Consider the following 20,439-nt stretch of genomic DNA (forward strand, 5'->3'; position numbering starts at 1 on the left):
AGGTATAAGATCAATGTCTCTCCAGGTTCTGGCTTTGACAACACTGGTGGGGTGGCCAGACACTTTATTTCTTCGAATGCCATTTTGCAGTCCTCTCTCCATCCAAATGCAGCCTCCTTTTTCAGGAGTTTAAAGAAAGGTAAGGATCTTTCAGCCGACTTGGGTAGAAACCTTGTTAGAGCGACTAACCGACTTGTCAACTGCTGAATCTCTCTTTTATTCTTGGGTTCTTTCATTTCTAGGACTGTTTTGCACTTGTCAGGATTGACTTCAATTCCCCTGTTAGTAAGCATGAAGCCTAGAAATTTCCCAGCTAGCACCCCGAAAGCACATTTGACCAGGTTCAGCCTCATACGTCTAGCTCTTAGTTGCTTGAAAGTTTCCTCAAGGTCGACCACATGTCTATTAGCTTGAATTGATTTGACGATCATTTCGTCAATGTAGACCTTCAAGTTTCTTCCAATTTGGTTTAAGAAAACTCGGTTCATCATCCTTTGGTATGTTTCCTCGGTGTTTTTGAGGCCGAAAGGCATGACATTATAGCAAAAATTTCCCTTCTCAAATATGAAGGTGGTCACTCTCGTGATTGTCTGGATGAAGTGGGATTTGGTTATACCCGGAATACGCAACCGTGAAAGACAGTAGCTGAAACCATGAGGAGTTATCAACTAGCTGGTCTATATTAGGCATTGGATACGAATCCTTAGGGAAGACCTTATTGAGGTCAGTATAGTCCATGCATACTCTCTATTTCCCACTAGGCTTCTTCACCATCACGACGTTGGAAAGCCATATGGTGTATTATATCTTCTGATGAATCCGACTTCTAATAGCTGATCTACATGCTTATTCAGGGCTTGACGTCGGTCAGGGCCCATTTTCCTTTTCTTTTGGGAAATCGGATTTAATCCGAGGTACATGAAGAGCTTATGGTAGCAGAAGGTAGGATCTATTCCTCATATCTCATATGTCTTCCATGCAAAAATATCAAAATTCTCATTGAGAAATGAAACGAGTTGCATCTTTGTCTTGGCTTCTAATCCTTTCGCAACTTTAGTGTGGCGCTTGCCATCCCCTCCTATGTTGACGACCTCTACTTCTCCTTGAGACTTTGGGCGAGGTGCTTGAAGCTCCTCTCTCATATCTAGCTCGACTATATTTACTTGGTTTCTGCATGGGTTTACAGATTGGTCTTTGGATGAGACTTTATCCTCTCCCCTAATTCTTCGGGGGGATGATGGGCCACCCTGAGATACTCTGAGTGTTTCGTAGTAACATTCTATGGCTTCCTTTTGATCTCCATGTATGGTAATGACCTCATTCTTTGACCCTTCCATTTTCAGTGCTTGGTGTTTTGTGGAGAGCAACATATCCCAATCATGAATCGTAGTTCAGCCAATTATTATGTTATAGGATGAGGTTATATCTACTATGATAAATCAGATTCTACCAGCTCAGAAGGACTCCTTTGTTCCCAATGTCAGCTTTAGGTCAATGTAACATTTGGGAGGTGACGGTTCTCCATTGAAACCAATTAACTCGGTGACACATGGTTTCAAATCTTGCTCATCTAAGTTCATCTTCTGGAAAACATTCCAGAAGAGTATGCCAGCTGAGCTTCCGAGGTCTATGAAAATTCTCTTGACCCGGTAGTTGACTATGAGCTTCCAGAAGAGTATGTCCGCTGAGCATTCCGGTGATTACTAAGCCATCAGTGTGGCTAGGGACGACCTTTTGTTGGTCTTCTTCTATAAAGAATAGTCTAGAGAGGTCGGGCTTTCCAGCTCTTCCTTTGAAGGTAGGTCTGTCTCTGACCGACATGACCTCCTTTAGGTATCTCCTCCTAACACTGGCAGTATTTCCTCCTCCTCCTAAGGCTCCACTTATCACATTGCATTCATATTCAGCTTCCTAGTACTTCTTGTAAGAACCTGCTCCGTTAATTAAGGAAATTAATTAATTAATTATGTGAAATTAGGAAATAATTCCATAATTGACCCTAATAATTATTATGAGGATTTAATAATTATAGTAAGTGAGTAATAATGCTGAAATTCGCTTTTCGGAAGAAAAGTGCAGATACCGGTTCTGTTAGTCGGTATAAATGCGTATCAAAAAAGTATCCCAGAAAATTATTATAAGTGCATGATAATTACTAGAATAATATGTAGGACTTGTAAAACGAGTTTCAAGTCAAAATAATGAGAACTAGTGCCAAAAATTGGTACTGGCTATGAAAAGTGCGTACCAGAAAGGTGCTCCGAAAATTATAAGAAAAATATGATAATTCTTGTAAAATTGAGTAGGTTAAGAATCCAAAGTTTGGGATTAAAATGCTAAGCGTAGCAATTAAAGTTAATACTGTGTTAATTAGTTAAGTGGGCCTATATAAGGCCATGACACACATTTCTAGGTCAGAAATTGTGCCTCCTACGTGAACTTTGCTAAAGCCTTGGACCAGCCACCTTGCTTCTTTATTTCTCCTCCCTTTTCTCACCAAAGTCACCACCTTTGATCATTATTTCACTTCTTGATCAAGTAAACACTTGAGTGTGAGCATTGGAGAGTGTTTAGGGCGCCTTTTTTGAGTTGTAAGGTTCAGTTTGGGAAGGGTTTGAGGGCTGACTTGCTGGATTGGTTGTGGTGGAGTGTTGTTTTTGGTTTATGAGGCTTCAAGGAGCCTTCTTTGTGAAGAAAGACCCTTGCTTGGGTGGTATTTTCGTGCACCCTTGAAGTCACTACCTTGGAGCTGTTGTGTGAGCTCCAAGAGCATCCATCTTGCTGAGTTTAAGCTGTGGTAAGTTGTACCAACCTTGTTCATGAGTTTAATGAGTTAAAGTTGATGTCTTGGTGTGTTTAATGGATTAAACAAGTAACCAACTGTTATATGAACCTTAATGAACCGTAAGATGCATGTTTAAGCTTCTGGAAGTGTTGAAAATGGAACCTTTGTTGGATATCTTCGCGAAATGCAGAAACTGCATTCTGTCGCGAAATATCCGGATATTTGCCGTGGAATATCCGGATATTGATATCCGGATATGGATATCCAGATATTGGTATCCGAACATGGGGATCTGGATATCCGGATATTCGATATCCAGATATTGCCAGAGTGATATCCAGATATTGGATATCCGGATATTGCCCGTGAGATATTCAGATATTGCATATCCGGATATGTCCCCGAGGAATATCCGGATATTATGGGTTTGCGAGGAACAGTAGCGTACTGTTCATCCATAACTGATCTATGGGTTTGCGGACCCTAGTTGAGGAAGTTGAACTTCTGTAATTATTTAATGTAAGTCAGAATCGTATGATTAAGGGCTTATGGCTTGGTGAGAAGCCTTAAGACGTAAAACGTAATGGAAAGGCGTTGTCTTAATATTGTATGCTTGTGGTGCATGTTATTGATATATTGTTGGTCCATAACAGATTGTGAATCTGCTGTGTTTGGACTTTGAGCTGTGGACTCTTGGCTTTGGGTGTTAGCTTGCAAGGTAAGCTTTCGTGTCCTCGGTTTAGCCATGTTGTGGTTCCACCATGTCCCATGAGAGTGTGGTTATATGCATGCTGTGTTACATGCTTTGAATATTTGAAATGCTGTTGAGCTTTATGTGTAATGGCTTTTAATATGCATGTGTTATTTCATCTTGACGGTAAGCCTGAGTATGTGGCGTCATACGATATGGTGATCCGGGGTGAATGCAAGTGGCGTCTTGCACTAATTGTGGGTAATAGACGTATACTTATTCCTGCATTGCTCTGGCTAGTAGAATAGAATTAACACACATGACATGATTATCTGCTGCATTGCACTATTTTAGAAATGATATTGATGAACTGCTTTTAAACTTATATTGCACATGTAAGTGAGCTTGGGGTGGAAGATCCTTGAGGACCCCTTGTCTTACTGAGATTTCTTGTTTAGAGATCTCATCCCACGTTTGGGGAATGCTTATTTCAGGTCCAGGCAGTATGGTGACTGATGCCTCTGGCGGCAGGAGGCCAGAGCTTAGCTAATTATGATATTATTGCTTATTTGCTAGCATGACTGGATTGGATGCTGCTTATGTTTTCTGCACCTTATTATTATTGTTGATGTTGCTGAGACTATGTTGGGCTTGTTGCCTTATTTGAGTGAGCATGGGGATTGTCCATGACACTTGCTGTTAGTACTTTTAGATTGGAGTTATATAAACTGGTAGTTGGTCCGGTCTACCTGATGTAGTTCTGTGGCTAGAAACTCATTTATCTTATTTATTGTACGAGGTATTTCAGTTAGCTGTTTTATTGCAATTTACATACAGGCAATCTCTTTATTAATTGATTAATAAGCAAGTTGGTAATGATAATGGCATCATAATTGAAAAGAAAAAGATATTTCGTATTTTTAATTAAGCGCAGCTTAATACGATAGTATGATAACATTACCGGATATATACGGGGTGTTACACTTCTCATCCTTGTCCTCAGCCTTTTTCCCCTTATTAGGGTGATCTCTATCTCGGTCTTTTCTATCATCCAATTTTGGGCAAGGACTTCTGCTTCGACTTTGTTGTTTTCGCTTGCCATTTTTCTTGCCCTGAGTACGGATGAGGTACCGTTTAAGCTTTCCTTCTTTGATGTTCTTTTCAATAGCATCTCAGAGGTTCCAATAGTCATCTGTTGTATGGCCATTTCCAACATGAAAGGCACAATATTTGGTTCTATCTAACCCGCCTCTGTTCTTTATGGGTCAAGGTCTTTCGACGTTATGCAACTCGGTTTGGGCAACCTCTTTCCAGATCCGAGACCTAGAGACATTGAGAGGAGCGTAACTGTCAAACTTAGTTCTCGAGGAGCGTTTGTCTGACGTTTTGTGGTGAGAGTCGGATGCCTTCTTAGATCCCTACCGATCTCTGTCCTTATTCTTCTTGTTCAGACTTTGGTGGTTTGGGCTTCAGTCTCAAAATTCGCCATAGACCCTCTGCATGTCTTCAATGTTGATGTACATATTCAACCTCCGTCTGAATTCCTCCAAGTCATTGATCAGGTTTTTATAGATGGATCTGTTCAGTGAAGACTCACCATCCAGTCTCGAGATAATTAAGTATAGATGAACTGGTTTAGTTAAGCTTCCCTTGAGGGAAGCTTCTTTGAAGCGATCCAGGTATTTTAACAGCGACTTGTTCTCCCTCTGCCAAATTCATCTTAATACGTAGGCAGGCATGAGATGTGCTTTACAAGTGGCGAAGTTCAGGCGAAAAGTGCGAGCTAGGTCCTCAAATGAATCAATTGAGTTCCTGGGTAGCCTGATAATCCATGCCATTGCCTGACCTATTAAGGTCGTCGCAAAGATTCTGGCCTTGATGCTTCAGTTATCCCGTTGAAGAGCATTTCGATCTTGAAAGCCTCCAAATGGGCATTTGGATCCTGACTTTTGTCATGAGGAGGTATTTTGGCGCTTTTGAATCTCGACGAAATTGCTAAGTTCATGAGCCTCTCAGTGAACGGACGGTCATTGGCATCTTCATCATGGGGATAATTATCTCCTTGTACGTTGCCCTGATCTCCGTCTTCATGTTGGTTCTCATTTTGAGTACCTCGACCAAGATCAGTTGTCAGATTTCGGCGTTTCCACCCTTCTGTTTCGTCTCGACCTTCTTTTTCAGATCGGCCTTCAGTATTCTGATTTCGCAGCTCGGATTCTAGTACTTCAATTCTTTGAGCATCTAGTCGCCGTTGAACCAGAAAACTATTCTCCATGTCTTGCATCCTTTGAAGGATTGCATTCAGGGCAGTGTTAACACTATGGTTGTCAGCTCTGGGTTGTTCATCTGGCTGTGGCTGACTTGCTGACTCCGTTGCAGTGTTGCTTCGGGTCGTGATAGGCCATGACTCAGAGCAAAATCGGATTTCCGAGGTCGTGGAGGCGATCAATGGCAGATTGATGCAGTGGTTGGGGTTGAGCATTGCTGGATGTCGCCCGAGTGTTCGTCATCATGGAATGAGAATCAAATTTTATCGTTTCCCACAGACAGTGCCAATGTTCAGTCCTAGAGAACCATAGTATATTACCGTAGGGTATGCGCTCAGAGATATCCTATAAACAGATATCTTGGTTGACTTATAGCCAATATCTCAATCATTGCACACAAGCAATATGCTTATAGCCAAGACGTAGTAAATGAGTTGAGAATGTGTACCTGGGGGTCTTAAGCCTTTTATTTATAGGGGTTACCTCTTGGGCTTGGGCTATGTAGATCTTCCAGTTGATATAGGATTCAACCTCTTATTTGTATGGATAAGGGGTTTATCTTCATTATTTTTTGCTGTTAGGATAATTGTGTCATTATCCATTAAGAGATTCATGGGTAGGTAATTAGGATATTAATATATTCCATAACAGAAACAAAGCATAGAGGGAGGCGAGAGAGAGAGGGAGAGAGAGAGAGAGAGAGAGAGAGAGAGAGAATCTTGCATGAATTCAAAAGAAGAAGAAAATAGAAAGAGAAAATAGGGTTTAAGGAGAAAGAGAAAGAGACTTTTTTGATTTTAATAAGGGTAAATAAGTAATTAAAATATTTTTTCTCTTAAAACTCTCCAAATTAGGAAACTTTATTTTTAAGAATAAGGAGAATTTTAGAGGATTTTGTGAAAATCCCCCATTTTCATTCCTCTACATTTTTAAACTCACAAATAAGAAAATGTACCATTAAAACCTTACCTTCTCTTTCTTTTCCCTCCGAACAACAACTCCTAAACAAAGTGTAATACATTCAATCACTTTGAAAAATTTTACTCTAATTCAATACATAAAATTGTATATAACTAACTTCCTTTTTATGTTGATTTAGTACGCCACTCTCAGTAGCTAAACGCTTTTCTTTCAACAAGTTTCACTTTTAATATGATGCTAGAGGATTATATATCAATGAGTTGCAGATGGAAATAATTTCATGAGTCCAAACTAATTTTCCGTATGTTTGTAAACAATTTTTATGAAAGAAGAGTCATCCTTTTCCTAATTTGAATTTAAGAAACATAAATGTTAGAGAGACAGAATTTTTATTAGAATATTTTTTAAGAATTATATGGCATGATTACTATTTACTGACTCTTAGATGGGTGAGTAATCAAAATGAAAGTCCACTTAAGATTTAAAACAAAATGAAATAAGTTTGTAAGTAATCAAAATTTATAAGAAACAAAACGACAAGGTTCAAAGGAAAATCTAAAGATTTTTTTTTTTTTGAAACAAAAATATTAAGATTTTATTATATATAGCTCACATTTATCTTGTGAAAGTCCACTTATTATTTAAAAGGAACTGTGATATACCTTCAAAATGTTTTGAATGCAAAATGTCTTAAAACTCCTAAATTAAGACTAAAATATGAATTTAATGTTATAATTTGTTAATATTAAAATAATGAGATGAATTATTATTAAGTTATTTTCTTTTCCAAAAAAGAAGAAGAAGTTAATGATAACTATTATTTAATGTGAGAGGGGAAATAGATTAGTTAGGAGAAAATTGGGAAAAATTAAAACTCTAATTGCTGTTCCATTCTTAATTTTCAAACCAATTTTTAATTATTTGAATTCTTTTTTCTGCACGTAATTGTTGTTTGGAAATTGGTCCTTTATAACTATTATTCAAATCAATATCATAAAACTCTTGCCAATTAATCCAACATTAATAAATTGATAAACATAGTGCTGGGTTGAATTCTCGTGAAAATGATACTTTTTTGTCATCACTTGACTTTATTACTTGTGCCATTAATACACTTGCCGTGATAAGCAACAAATTGCTGCATGAAGCACGAACGGCAAAGCATTCAAGCTGCTTGCCTTCTTCAGCCATTCGCTCGCTTCGATCATAATGACTAATATTGAAGCATGCACGGGTAACAACAACCAGTAGAATTTAAATTAAACATATTTTTGAATCTACAACTTTTGCTACACACGTATACAACCTTATCGTCGTGCAGAATGACGTGTTCACTTTAGAATAAAATTAACGTCACTACCACAACTCTTGGAAAAGAGGATCTCCGGAAACCTAGCTTATGAGAACATCATCCCCAAATATTTCAGCCATTATCTTTGCAGTTAACGTGTTGCAGTCGTTTTCGCCGTGGAATATTCTGCCTCCGTATTGATTGAAACATGCCAATCTATTTCAACGGTCAGAACATGCCAATCATTTTTGTATTATGCATTTTTTTATTTATTTAAAAAATTGAAATAATTAGACAAATTTAGTATATATCGTTCTCCAAGAGAAAGTGCTTACACTATTGGAGTTGGTTTTAGGAGGGAAGAATTTAGGAATTTTCACAAAACTCTTCAAAACCCTTTTTGTTCTTAAAATTAAAGTTCTCTTAATTTGAGATTCTTTTCATTCCTTCCTTTTCCTTTCTCTTGAATCATTTTCCCTCCAAACTCTTAAACAAAGCCTACAATTTGGGTGTTTGTGGAGTGGAGGGGAACGAAGGAAAGAAATCCAAGAAAAAAGGGAGGGGAAGAGAAAACAAAGCTTATTCTCTTCTGTTTGTTTGGGAGTTAAAAAAATAGTAAGGAACCTACAAAAAAAAATAGTAAGAAAGAAAAAACGGAGAGTTAATAAAACATTTTTATTCTTTCTTTAAATTTTTTATAATTATTATACTTTACAAATAAAATTAAATTTAAAATTTCTTTTTATTTTTTATTTTATTTTTAAAAAAAATAACAATAACAATAATGAAATCCTGCTAGAGGTGTTAACTAATCAATCAATGTAAGGAAGTTTTATCGTAACCAAATACACCAAATTGAAAACAAAAATAGTTTCCATAAAAACAAAAGCAATTAGAAAATAAACTAATTTTTTTTTAAAAAAACACAGATATTAAGAAGGAAAAAGTGAAACGCACCAAACGGGAGGGGGATATTGACTGGCCCTTTTTCAGAATAATATATCTGAATGCTATGGAGTGTAAATTTTTTCTAAACTGCTGGCACGACACCATAGTCAGTGAGGTTCTTAGCTACTATGGATGGGACACTTGTCACGCCCGTTACACCAAAACTACACACGCGTCACTCATTTGCCCAAAGTAGCCGTGTTGTGCAGCGACTATGGGCTACTTTTTCTGAATTGGCAGGCCTATGATCAAAATCGGTGGGAAAGCCAACAAATTTGGCCTAGTGTGGCATGGTTGCAGGTGTTGCATAAATTTTGCAGGACCAGAGTAGCTAACATAGGTAGCGACTTTAGCCCACTGATGATATTATAAAGCGACTTACGAACATACCAAAATTGATCAGTGCTATCTGTGTTATTTTCGTACATAAAAAGCCTATCCATTTCCGGTAGTGTCATAGGTAGCTATAGTTTACCTAAACTAATTCATTTATGAAAAATAATTCATATCAATCAACATATTGTTTAATCCTATACTAAGAGAAAAAATAAAAAATTTAAATATCATTTATCTTAATATTTCAAGTACCCAAAAACAATAATAATTAAATTAAATATATACAACATAAATTTTTAAATGCAATATAAAATTCATTTATATGTATAATTTGAAATTAAAAATATAATATTAAGTATCCTATAGTTTACCTAAACTAATTCATTTATGAAAAATAATTCATATCAATTAACCTATTGTTTAATCCTATACTAAGAGAAAAAATAAAAAAAATAAAAAAATTAAATATCATTTATCCTAATATTTCAAGTCCCCTAAAATAATTATAATTACATTAAATATATAAAACCAAATGGTGGTAGCTCAGTTGGCGCATGGGAGCTAAGCAGGTGGGGGAGAGAGCATGTGTTTGAATCTCCACAATACCACCTTTGGGAGGGGTTTAAAGCCTTAATTCTGGACTCGTCCCGAATCGGATTAGTTGCAAAGCAATGAACCGATTGGAAAATTTCCTAAATTAAATATATACAACACAAATTTTTAAATGCAATATAAAGTTCATTTATATGTATAATTTGAAATAAAAAAATTAAATATCATGTATCCTAATATTTCAAGTCTCCAAAAATAATTATAATTAAATTAAATATATGCAACACAAATTTTTTATTTTTTTTTGGTAAGCTGCAACACAAATTTTTAAATGCAATATGAAATTAATTTATATGTAATTTGAAATTTAAAATATATGCAACACAAATTTTTAAATGCAATATGAAATTCATTTATATGTATAATTTGAAATTAAAAATATAATATTAAGTATCCTATAGTTTACCTAAACTAATTCATTTATGAAAAATAATTCATATCAATTAACCTCTTGTTTAATCCTATACTAAGAGAAAAAATAAAAATTTAAATATCATTTATCCTAATATTTCATGTCCCAAAAATAATTATAATTAAATTAAATATATAAAACACAAATTTTTAAATGCAATATAAAATTCATTTACTTTTATAATTAAAAATTAAAAATATAATATTAAGTATCATATAGTTTACGTAAACTAATTCATTTGTGAAAAATTTAAATATCATTTTATTCTAATATTTCAAGTCCCCAAATAAATTAGAATTAAATTAAATATATACAACATTAATATTTTCTATTGTATATTTTCTCAAGCATAACACATGTCTAACTTTATCAATAAACCCAAACAGCATGAAGCGTGTACACAACAACAACAATTCACTTTGAAGAAAATATACAATTGAAATAGGAAAATCATTTTCTCATGTTGGAGATTGATTTCTCATGTTGTGAGATATCGAAATTCGTGCTATCTTTTTTTTAACAAATGGTGGGACCAACCACTTATTGGATCTATAGAATGAGAGATGTTCTCTTATGTGACATGAGAAAAGAGAAACCCATTGAAATATTAGTGTTTTAACGCATATAGCACTGAACAATTTTTGTATATTTGTAAGCCACTTTATAATATCATTAGTGGGCCAAAGTCGCTAACTATGTTAGCTACTTTGGTCCTGCAAAATTTCTGCAACACTTGCAACTAGGATTGGCACAGTAGGCCAAATTCGTTGGCTTCCCCATCGACTTTAATCTTATAGGCCTGCGAATTCAGAGAAAGTACGCCATAGTCGCTATACAACACGGCTACTTTGGGCAAATGAGTGATGCGTGACTACTTCAACCCAAAGTAGTTACTTTGGTGCATTTCCAGCCACAAAGGGAGTGACATGTGTCCCATAGTAGCTAAGAACCTCAGCGACTATGGTACCGTGGCAGTTTGGAAAAAATTTGTACTCTGTGGCATTTAGGTATGTTATTCTGAAAAAAAGGGCAGTACAATCAATGTCCCACAAGAGGGACCCCGTTCATGTTGAGGGACGTAGCAATGTGGCAAATGAAAATGAAAGAGAGAGAAAAGAAAGAGAGAGAAAAGAAAGAGCAGTGTTACGTTACGCGTGTTGCAGGTCGAGAAAGGAAACAATGCGGAAAGAGATAAGAGAGAGAGAATCGTACATGAATTCAAAAGAAGAGAAAAATAGAGAGAAAACTAGGTTTAAGGAGAAAGAGAAAGAGTTTTTTAATTTTAACGAGGGTAAATAAGTAATTAAAATATTTTATCTCTTAAAACTTTGAAAATTGGGGAATTTTATTTTTAAGAATAAGGAGACTTTTAGAGGATTTTGTGAAAATCCCTCATTTTCATCCGTCCACTTTTTTAAATTCACAAATAAAAAAATGTACAATTAAAACATTCTTTTCTCTTTCCTTCCCTCCGAACAACAACTCCTAAACAAAGTGTAAGACATTCAATCACTTTGAAAATTTTTACTCTAATTCAAAACATAAAATTGTATGTTAGCAAAATTTGAAAAATCATAATGAGTCTTGTTCATATTTAAGCTTTAAACAAAGGCTTTAATGTTTCTAGAGTGAATGTAGATAAGTTATCTACATTCGCTCCCAAATGACGTCATTTTGGGTTGAAAAATTAAAAAATTATAATGAAAAAGTCTATTATAACTCTGAAATAAATTATAATTACAAAATACTCTGATTTTCATCCTAAAATGATGTCATTTTGAACTCAATGTAGATAAATTATCTACATTGACAGTAGAAAAAGCAAACCCTTAAACAAAACTCAATTGAGAATTATTTTAATCTCAGAATCTTTCAGAATATTCAGCTTTAGAGAAGAACTTTGAAAGAAAGTAGTTGAATAATTTTAAATTATATTTTTGGGGATATATCTCCCCGCACGCCCGGAACAGGGATATTAACTTCCAAATTTAAATATTTAATTAATACTAATTTATTCAATAGAAATTTGCTACCACACAAGAGCAAGCAACTCCATCATAAACCCTAAACCTACCTAACTGATCTATTATTGAATATTATTGTTATCTAATCATATTCAGTCACTATCGATCCCTTCTCTTGATTTTTCACACAACTCACTATCTCTAACATGTTACATTAATTTGATCAAACGTATATAAATATGGGGGCAACAAAGATTGGTTTCCTCACAGCAAAGGATATGGAGAGCAAAAGTCAACTACAAGTTTCAAATTCAGGTCAACAGAGTGGAGGATCCACCTTTTTAGAAACTTGTTTCAATGGACTCAACTCCTTATTAGGTCCCCCCCTCTCTCTCTCTCTCAAAATGTATCTGACCAGTTATTAGTCATATATACAAAAAGCAAATATCACACATGTCACCCACTTTACCAGGCTTAGCAAGATGGATAAAAGGAAATATATTTGCATGACTTGTTAGCTGTACATGCTAATTAGTAAATATTCTTTGCATAATTATATTGTTAGGTAAAAATTGTGCATGCTTTTTGACAGTTCTGATAAAAATTCAAACACTTTTTGGCATCACGTGCCAAAAACCTTGATTTTTTTTTTTATTTTAAGGGTGTTCACCAACTGATCCAAACCGATTCAAACTGCGGTGATCGAACCGAAAAATCGATAATCGAATAAACCGAAAACCGAAAACCGAAAAAAAACTGAAAATTTTAATTGGATTGGATCGGTTTTCGAATTGATTGATGAAAACTGATCCAATATATTAATTTCTGTCTATCTACTTGGGTCTTTCCCTAATCATAGTCCAAAAATTTCTAAACCCAAGACCCATTAACCCATCAATTAAATCCAAGAAAAAATCTAGTCACATCTCATCAATTAAATTTCATTGTATAGCTTCATATCTCATTGTCCAAAAAAAAACTATATTATTGTTTAATGATGTTTTTGTATTTCACAATTTTTTTTTTTACAAAACCAATATATACAAAAGATGTTATTTGTACAATAATCATGAAACAAATTTTAGGATTTTCGAAAAACAAGAAATTGATCCAATCAAAACCGAAAAAGATTGGATCGGATTTAAAAAAAAAATCCAAACCAAACAGATGATTATATGATCAAACCGAAGGGATTGGATTGGATGAATTTTGCTTCCAAAATAGATTTAATTCAGACTGGGAACACCCTAGTTCATTTAGCTATAACATAACTGATAGAGAATGCTTAATTAAACTGTGCGCTTATAATGTTCTAATTAACTTGGATAATATGGTTTTTCAGGTGTTGGGATACTCTCAATTTCGTATGCAGTTTCTCAAGGAGGGTGGTTGAGTTTTATACTGCTATTTATTTTTGCTATGATGTGCTGGTACACAGCGTTACTTCTGCAAAGGTGTATGGATGGAAATCCACAAATAAAATCCTACCCTGATATAGGTCAGGTAGCATTTGGGTACAAAGGAAGAGCTGTGGTAGCCAGTATAATATATATGGAGCTGTTTTTAATTGCCGTGGAGCTTCTGATATTAGAAGGTGACAATTTGGAGAAGTTGTTTCCAAGCGTGAACTTCACAATTGCAGGCCTTAGAATTGGAGGTAAAAGAGGTTTTATCATGCTTTCTGCTTTGGTAATATTACCAACAACTTGGTTGAGAAGCTTGGGAGTTTTGGCCTACATTTCTGTTGGTGGGGTACTGGCTTCTATTATTTTACTTGGTTGTGTTGTGTGGGTGGGTGAAGTTGATAGTGTGGGGTTTCATGAAAGAGGACACTTTGTAAATTGGGGTGGAATGCCTACTGCTTTGAGCATTTTTTCGTTCTGCTTTTGTGTGCATGCAGTACTTCCCACACTAATCAATTCTATGAAAGATAGAAGTCAGTCTTTCAAGGTAAGTTGTTGTTATAATTGCAATCTAATTCAGGAAAATATTTCTTATATTTTACTGTTCAATTCATGTATAGGAATATTGGCTTGGAAAATGACTAATACTCTTCAAATCCAAGCAGTAATTAATAGAATTGGCACTCATATTGTTTCCCAAATGCAGGTTATGCTGGTTTGCTTTGTGGCAGGCACCATAGTCTATGGATCCATCGCTATTGTAGGCTACATGATGTTCGGAGAATGTTTGATGTCTCAAATAACGTTAAATCTACCGACAGGAAAAAAAAGTACAAAAATAGCAATTTATACTGCAATAATCTATCCTTTGACTAGGTATGCTGTTATAATCACCCCAATAGCCAATGCTATTGAGGGCAAATCGCTTCTCTGCAAGAGCAGGCCTATTGCCATCCTCATTAGAACCATCATCGTGGTCAGCACTGTGCTTATGGCGTTATTCATTCCCTTTTTTGGTTACATTATGGCGCTTATTGGTGCATTCTTGGATGTGGCAATCTCATTGTTGTTCCCATGCCTCTGCTACCTAAAGATAAACAAAGATGCTCGGCGATTTGGGTTTGAGCTGATCGTTATCGTAGGAATTCTGCTAATAGGATCATTCATTGGGATACTGGGTACCTACATCTCTCTGAGGCAGATAGTAAATCAGTTCAAGCTTTAATGAAGTTGTGTGCTTAAGGCTTCTAAAAACCTATTTCAGCAATTCTACTAATAATGTAATGTACCAAATAATTAATGATATATATCTTGTTTTCCATGGTCGAATTTGTTAGGGGTGTGCATGATAAGTGTCAAAGAAACTATGCATTTAATATCAAATATAGAGCAAATAATAATTAATATAATTAAAAATATAGTGTTAATTAATAAAATCTTAAAATTTAGTAAAATGCCAACAACTAGATAAGATCCTAATCCTTTTTATTGTTTCAGGTTGTTTCATACTAAGAATAACAAATTACAAACCTGATGAGGATGAGAAAGCAGTTCGCACGGCGAAAAGATAAAAGAAAAATAAGAAATTAAAGATTTGGTCACGCTCGCTCTATTGCTCGCTTTAGCGAGCAAGAAGCATAATCAAGCTCGCTCTGATGCTCGCTTCAACGAGCAAGTGAGCGAGGAGAAGAAAAATTCTCGCTGAGCGGCTGAAGCCTCAACAAGTTGGCCCAGAAATAAAGGCCCAATTTTAAGCCTTTAAATAGAACGCGAAGAAGGCCGTGAAGGGGATTATTCGGAAGAGGAGGCAGGAGCGCATTCAGAAGGCAGAGGAACGCAGGAACGGTCAAAGCTTCACTGTGTAGACCGGATTTTATTTTCATTTATGAATTTTAGTTTCTTTTCATCTATTGTTCTCGTTTTTCTAACTATGTCAGGCTAATTTTCTTTAAGTAGTTAGGGTGAGACGGAACCAATGGGTTCTTGAACGCTGTTTTCCTCTCTTATAATTTATACTCATGATTTAAAGTTATGCAATCAATCTATTTCTTATTGATTAGCTTTATTTATGAACTGTTCACTCATAGATAAACATATGAGTCGTGCATGACAATACGGATGTTGGTGTATTGATTCCGATTGGTTGATCTAGGGATATATTTAGGAATTCTATAACTGTAAGTTCTTGCGTTAATGCTTGCTTTATGAAAAAGTACTAAGGGATTAGGCTTTTGAGTGAAGTAAAGGATCAGATTACCAAGGGATTGAGATCCAATCAAACATAGAAAGAATTGTTAATAACTGGATCTTGAATGTAATTATAAGAATAGGTAAACTAGTTTGGAAACCATTGGGGAAGTTAAGTCCTAACTACATATTTTATAAAACTTAAATCCAATTTCCTAGCATTTATTAATTCTGAATTTAATTTCTTGAATATTGAAAACTAAAAATAAGTAGTAAAAATTCTGCTTTAATTAAATTAAAATATTCTCAAACCAACATTTCACGATCGATCCAACTTTAGTTAAATAGATAAATTAGTGCTTGGTCATCAGTCCTCGTAGGATTGACAACTTATTCTTATCACTTTACTACTTGTATGACCGGTGCACATGTCGAAGTCGCAACAAGTTTTTGGCGCCGTTGCCGGGAACTGATTTAATCAACATTAATTTTATTTATAAAATTATAGATTGGATCATTTTATTTTATTTTATTTTATTGTCATTTATTTTTGCTTTGTTAGTTTAATATTTTTATCGTTATTTATTTTATCTAGTTTTGTTATTTTTATTTTGTTTACTTTAAATTTTAATTTTTAATTTTTTTGTTAGTTAGTGATTTCCATTAGTTGGGTCCATTGAGTCTTAGTTTTCTGGTTTATGCATCTGCGAGGCACTGTTAACCCCAGTGACCTACAGTACAAACTAGAGTTAGGACAATTAGAAAGAACCAAAAGGAAGCGTTTGACCGTGAAGAAGATACAAGACGCATCGAGCTTCAATTCTACTGAAGAATCAGTCATGGCCGAGGATAACCAAAATCCACCAGAAGAACTGATGAACCATTTCCCAAATCCGAATTTCTCGCATCCGACTGCGAGTATTAGAAGGCCTCAAATTCCAGCCTATAATTTCGAAATCAAAGCCTCCTTCCTAAATTTAATCCAAAGTAATCTATTTGAAGGAGACCCGATTGAAGACCCAAACTGCCATATCACTAAATTCTTACAGTTGTGTAATCTCATTAAAGCTAATGGGGTACCGGCTGAAGCAATCTGACTGATGCTTTTTACCTTTTCTTTAAAGGGGAGAGCACTTAATTGGCTGGAATTGCAACATGCTGATAGCATCTCTACGTGGGAAGAATTAGTTGAGAAATTCCAAAAGAAGTTTTTCCCACTCTCTCAATTCTCAGAGTTGAAGGAACAGATTGGCAACTTGAAGCAGCTCGAGGGAGAATCCCTATGTGTGGGATGAGGGAAATTTAAAGAATTAATCAGGAGATGTCCATAGTATATTTTATCGAATGGCGAGAAGGTCTGAATATTTTACAAAGGAGTTACATCAACATATAGAGTACTTCTTCATACTGCAGCTAGAGGTAGTATCGGAGAAATTACTCCACCTAGAGCTGTTGAGTTAATTGAAAAGATGACATCTGAAGATAACGAGGTCACACCAGTTCAACCTAAGCGAGGAATTATGCAGCTAGAAGGATAGGATGCTATGTTGGCCAAGCAGGACAAGATGGATCAAAGGCTAGATTCACTTGTTAAGCTCGTTACACATAATCAAATTTATGCAATTAATGCCTGGTTCCCATGGTATGTGACACTTGTGGCAGACCTTATAGTGCCGATAGTTGTGAGGCTATGGTTACCATAAACCCAGCTCAGGTGAATTCCCTTTGGTACGACCAACGTAGGGAGAACATTTCTTACAACAACACTTATAATCCTGGCTGGAGGAACCATCCTGCACTTTCATATAATCAAGGAGCACTACAGCAAGCTAATCTGGGAATTCAGCCAGTACAACTTACTTCTCAACCTGCCGCGTGGGAACTAACTATAGAGAAATTGGCTCAGACAACAACAACATCTCTCAAAAATCAAGAAGCATCTATTAAGAATCTGGAAATTCACATTGGTCAGCTTGCCAAGCAGATGGCTGAGAGGCCTCAAGGTACCTTTCCCAGTGATACTATCATTAATCCCAAAGAACAATGTAATGCCATCACTACAAGGAGTGGGATAGTAATTCAACCTGTGGAAAAGCCTATAGCTGAACCAAGTAGTGAAAAAGATGCGGATAAGGAAAAGCCTGCTGAATAGAAAATAGATAAACCCATAGAAGAGAATGTAATCATTATTGGTGGATCGTTAAATGATACCCCACGTAAGAAAGTAATAAAGAAACCTTCTTTAGAAGAAAAAATGAAACCGTTGGGGGATAACCCGTACATTAAAGCCCCATATCCTCAAAGACTGACACAATCAGCACAAAAGTAGCAATACTCTGAATTTTTAGAAATGTTTAAAAAGTTGCAAATAAATATTTTGTTCGTTGAAGCCTTAGAAAATATGCCTATTTATGCAAATTTTATGAAAAGCTTGCTTTCAAGGAAACACAAACTCAAAGAAAAAATGGAGACAGTAACTTTGACGGCAGAATGTAGTGCAATTATCTAGATAATTCCTACACCCGAAGCTCAAGGATCCTGGTTGTTTCAGCATAGCTTGCATTATTGGGAATGTTCATATGGGTAGAGCACTTTGTGACCTTGGGGCTAGCATCAATTTGATGCCACTTTCCTTCGCCAAGTCCATAGGAATTACTGAATTAAAGCCTACTGACACGAGCTGTCGAACTCGCACAAATTAAAAATTAATTTTTATTAGGGTTCAGAAAATTTGTAGTAAAGTGGAAACCCTAAGTCGTTTCTCAAGGAAATTGTTTTGGTAAAAATCGCTTATGATGACAGAAAATTAAAAGGGGATTTTGGATTTTGATTGAATAATTAAAAAGGCAGAATATAAATTTGGAATAAAAATTCGTAATTAAAAATTAACCAACCTAAGGTTAGGGTTCCATGGATGTCTTTCCTCGGATAAAAAGATATTAGAATCGTGATTGATCGTCAATCGAATCAGAATCCTTATTTCCAATTGACAACCTTCTCTAAGCGATCGCTTAGCATTTGATCAAATATGGTACTTCTACTCATACAATCGCAGAGTATCAGCTCGTTTGATTTAAGGTCATAGGGTCAATCAATCTAACCATCAAATCTGATGATTAATCCCTTTCCATAATCGCAATCGCGAACCTCAGATTGAATATCCACGATCGCACGATATCAATCTGAGTTGGGAAGGGAAACAAACTGATTTAAAATAAAGCGCAGACCCTCAAGACTAATCCATGGAATCTGTTACCCTTAGGTTGATTAAAAGGTTCTTAGCCTTGCATGGCTAAGGTAAACATGATTAAAATAAAATAAAAGGAAGAAGAAGAAAAAGATGAAGAACGTGAAGAACGCTCCAGAGAAAGTGCTTGGATCCCAAAATACGAAAATTCAGAATGAAACAAATGTTTCCTACTCTGCCGTCATATACCCCTACCCAAAGCGGGTTAGGGTTCAGTTCTGATCGGCCCATCTATCTAAAATGCGAAATAAAATAAATAAAATAAAATAAAATAAAACTTGGCTTTGGGCCACTTATGTAATTGGGTTTTAAATTACAAGTCTAAAACTTCAGCAAAACACGTTCTTCTTGGCGTCAGAAATCGACCAGCTTCTAGTCTGGATTGGGCTTTGAGCTCTTCATAAGAATTGTAGGTCTCTGTGTTATCTAAAAAAACCAACAAAAACAGAGTCAATCCGGCAACTGTGGACCGAGATATGGCCAAAATACAGAAGTAACGTAAAGCTGAAAAATTCTGACGAAAATAAATTAAACCCAATCAAACACTAAAAATGTAAATTAACTCAAAACATCATTATTTTATTCAAATAAATCCTAAAAATACTAATCAAGAGTAACAAATAAGTGTAATAAAATATGAGTTATCACCTACACTACTCTCTTTGCAACTTGCAGATAGATCTCTCAAGAAACCAGAAGGGGTGGTTAAAGATGTACTGGTGAAGGTTAATGATTACATCTTCCCTGCTAACTTTGTGGTATTAGATATGAAAGAAGATTCTGAAGTACCTCTCCTTTTGGGAAGACCTTTCTTAACTATAGCTAGAGTTCTGATTGATGTCGAGCAATGAGAGTTAGTATTTAGGGTGAATGGTGAGCAATTTACTGTCAATGTGTTCGAAGCCATGAAATACCTGGAAGAAAAAGGTGACTGCTTTCAAATCGACGTGATCGATGAAGCTGTAGCAGCGGTTGCAGATGAAGATTAACTCTGCACCTACAATAGAGGAATCATATGCAAGGATTTTGCAATCTTCTAATCATTAATTGAGGCTCTGTTGGAAGAAGTAGTTAAAGCCATTGATGTTGTCTTTGACGATTATGAGTTTGAGTCTTTGGATACTGATCAAGACAACAAATTTGTGCAAAATAAAATAAATGCTACTCAGTCCCCTCAGTTTTCAAAGTTAGAATTAAAAGAAACTCAACCTCCTACAGCTCAACCAGAGAAAATTTTCTTTATTGAGGAAAAGAAGGCTGAAGAGGAAGAAAAGAAAAATCATAAGCCAGATGAGAGCTGCAAGCCGAAGGTGAAGAGGGCAAAACCTAAGAAAAGGGGAAAGCATATCAAGACTAAGTTTAGAGTTCTTGAGGT

At 35.5% G+C, this 20,439-nt stretch overlaps 1 protein-coding gene across 1 annotated transcript; it reads left to right on the forward strand.

The window, feature by feature from the left end:
- Positions 1 to 12,505: 12,505 nt before the first annotated feature.
- LOC133313506 (amino acid transporter AVT1I-like) lies at positions 12,506 to 17,355 on the forward strand. Its single transcript, XM_061514889.1, has 5 exons — positions 12,506 to 12,605; positions 13,570 to 14,177; positions 14,337 to 14,834; positions 16,942 to 17,101; positions 17,231 to 17,355. Exons 1-5 carry the CDS (start codon positions 12,506 to 12,508, stop codon positions 17,353 to 17,355), a joined length of 1,491 nt encoding a protein of 496 aa, XP_061370873.1.
- Positions 17,356 to 20,439: the final 3,084 nt, after the last annotated feature.

Source organism: Gastrolobium bilobum, unplaced genomic scaffold (genome assembly GCF_033153095.1).
Source record: "Gastrolobium bilobum isolate Gb01-03AN ecotype WA unplaced genomic scaffold, APGP_CSIRO_Gbil_v1 utg20048, whole genome shotgun sequence".
Classification (NCBI taxonomy): domain Eukaryota; kingdom Viridiplantae; phylum Streptophyta; class Magnoliopsida; order Fabales; family Fabaceae; genus Gastrolobium; species Gastrolobium bilobum.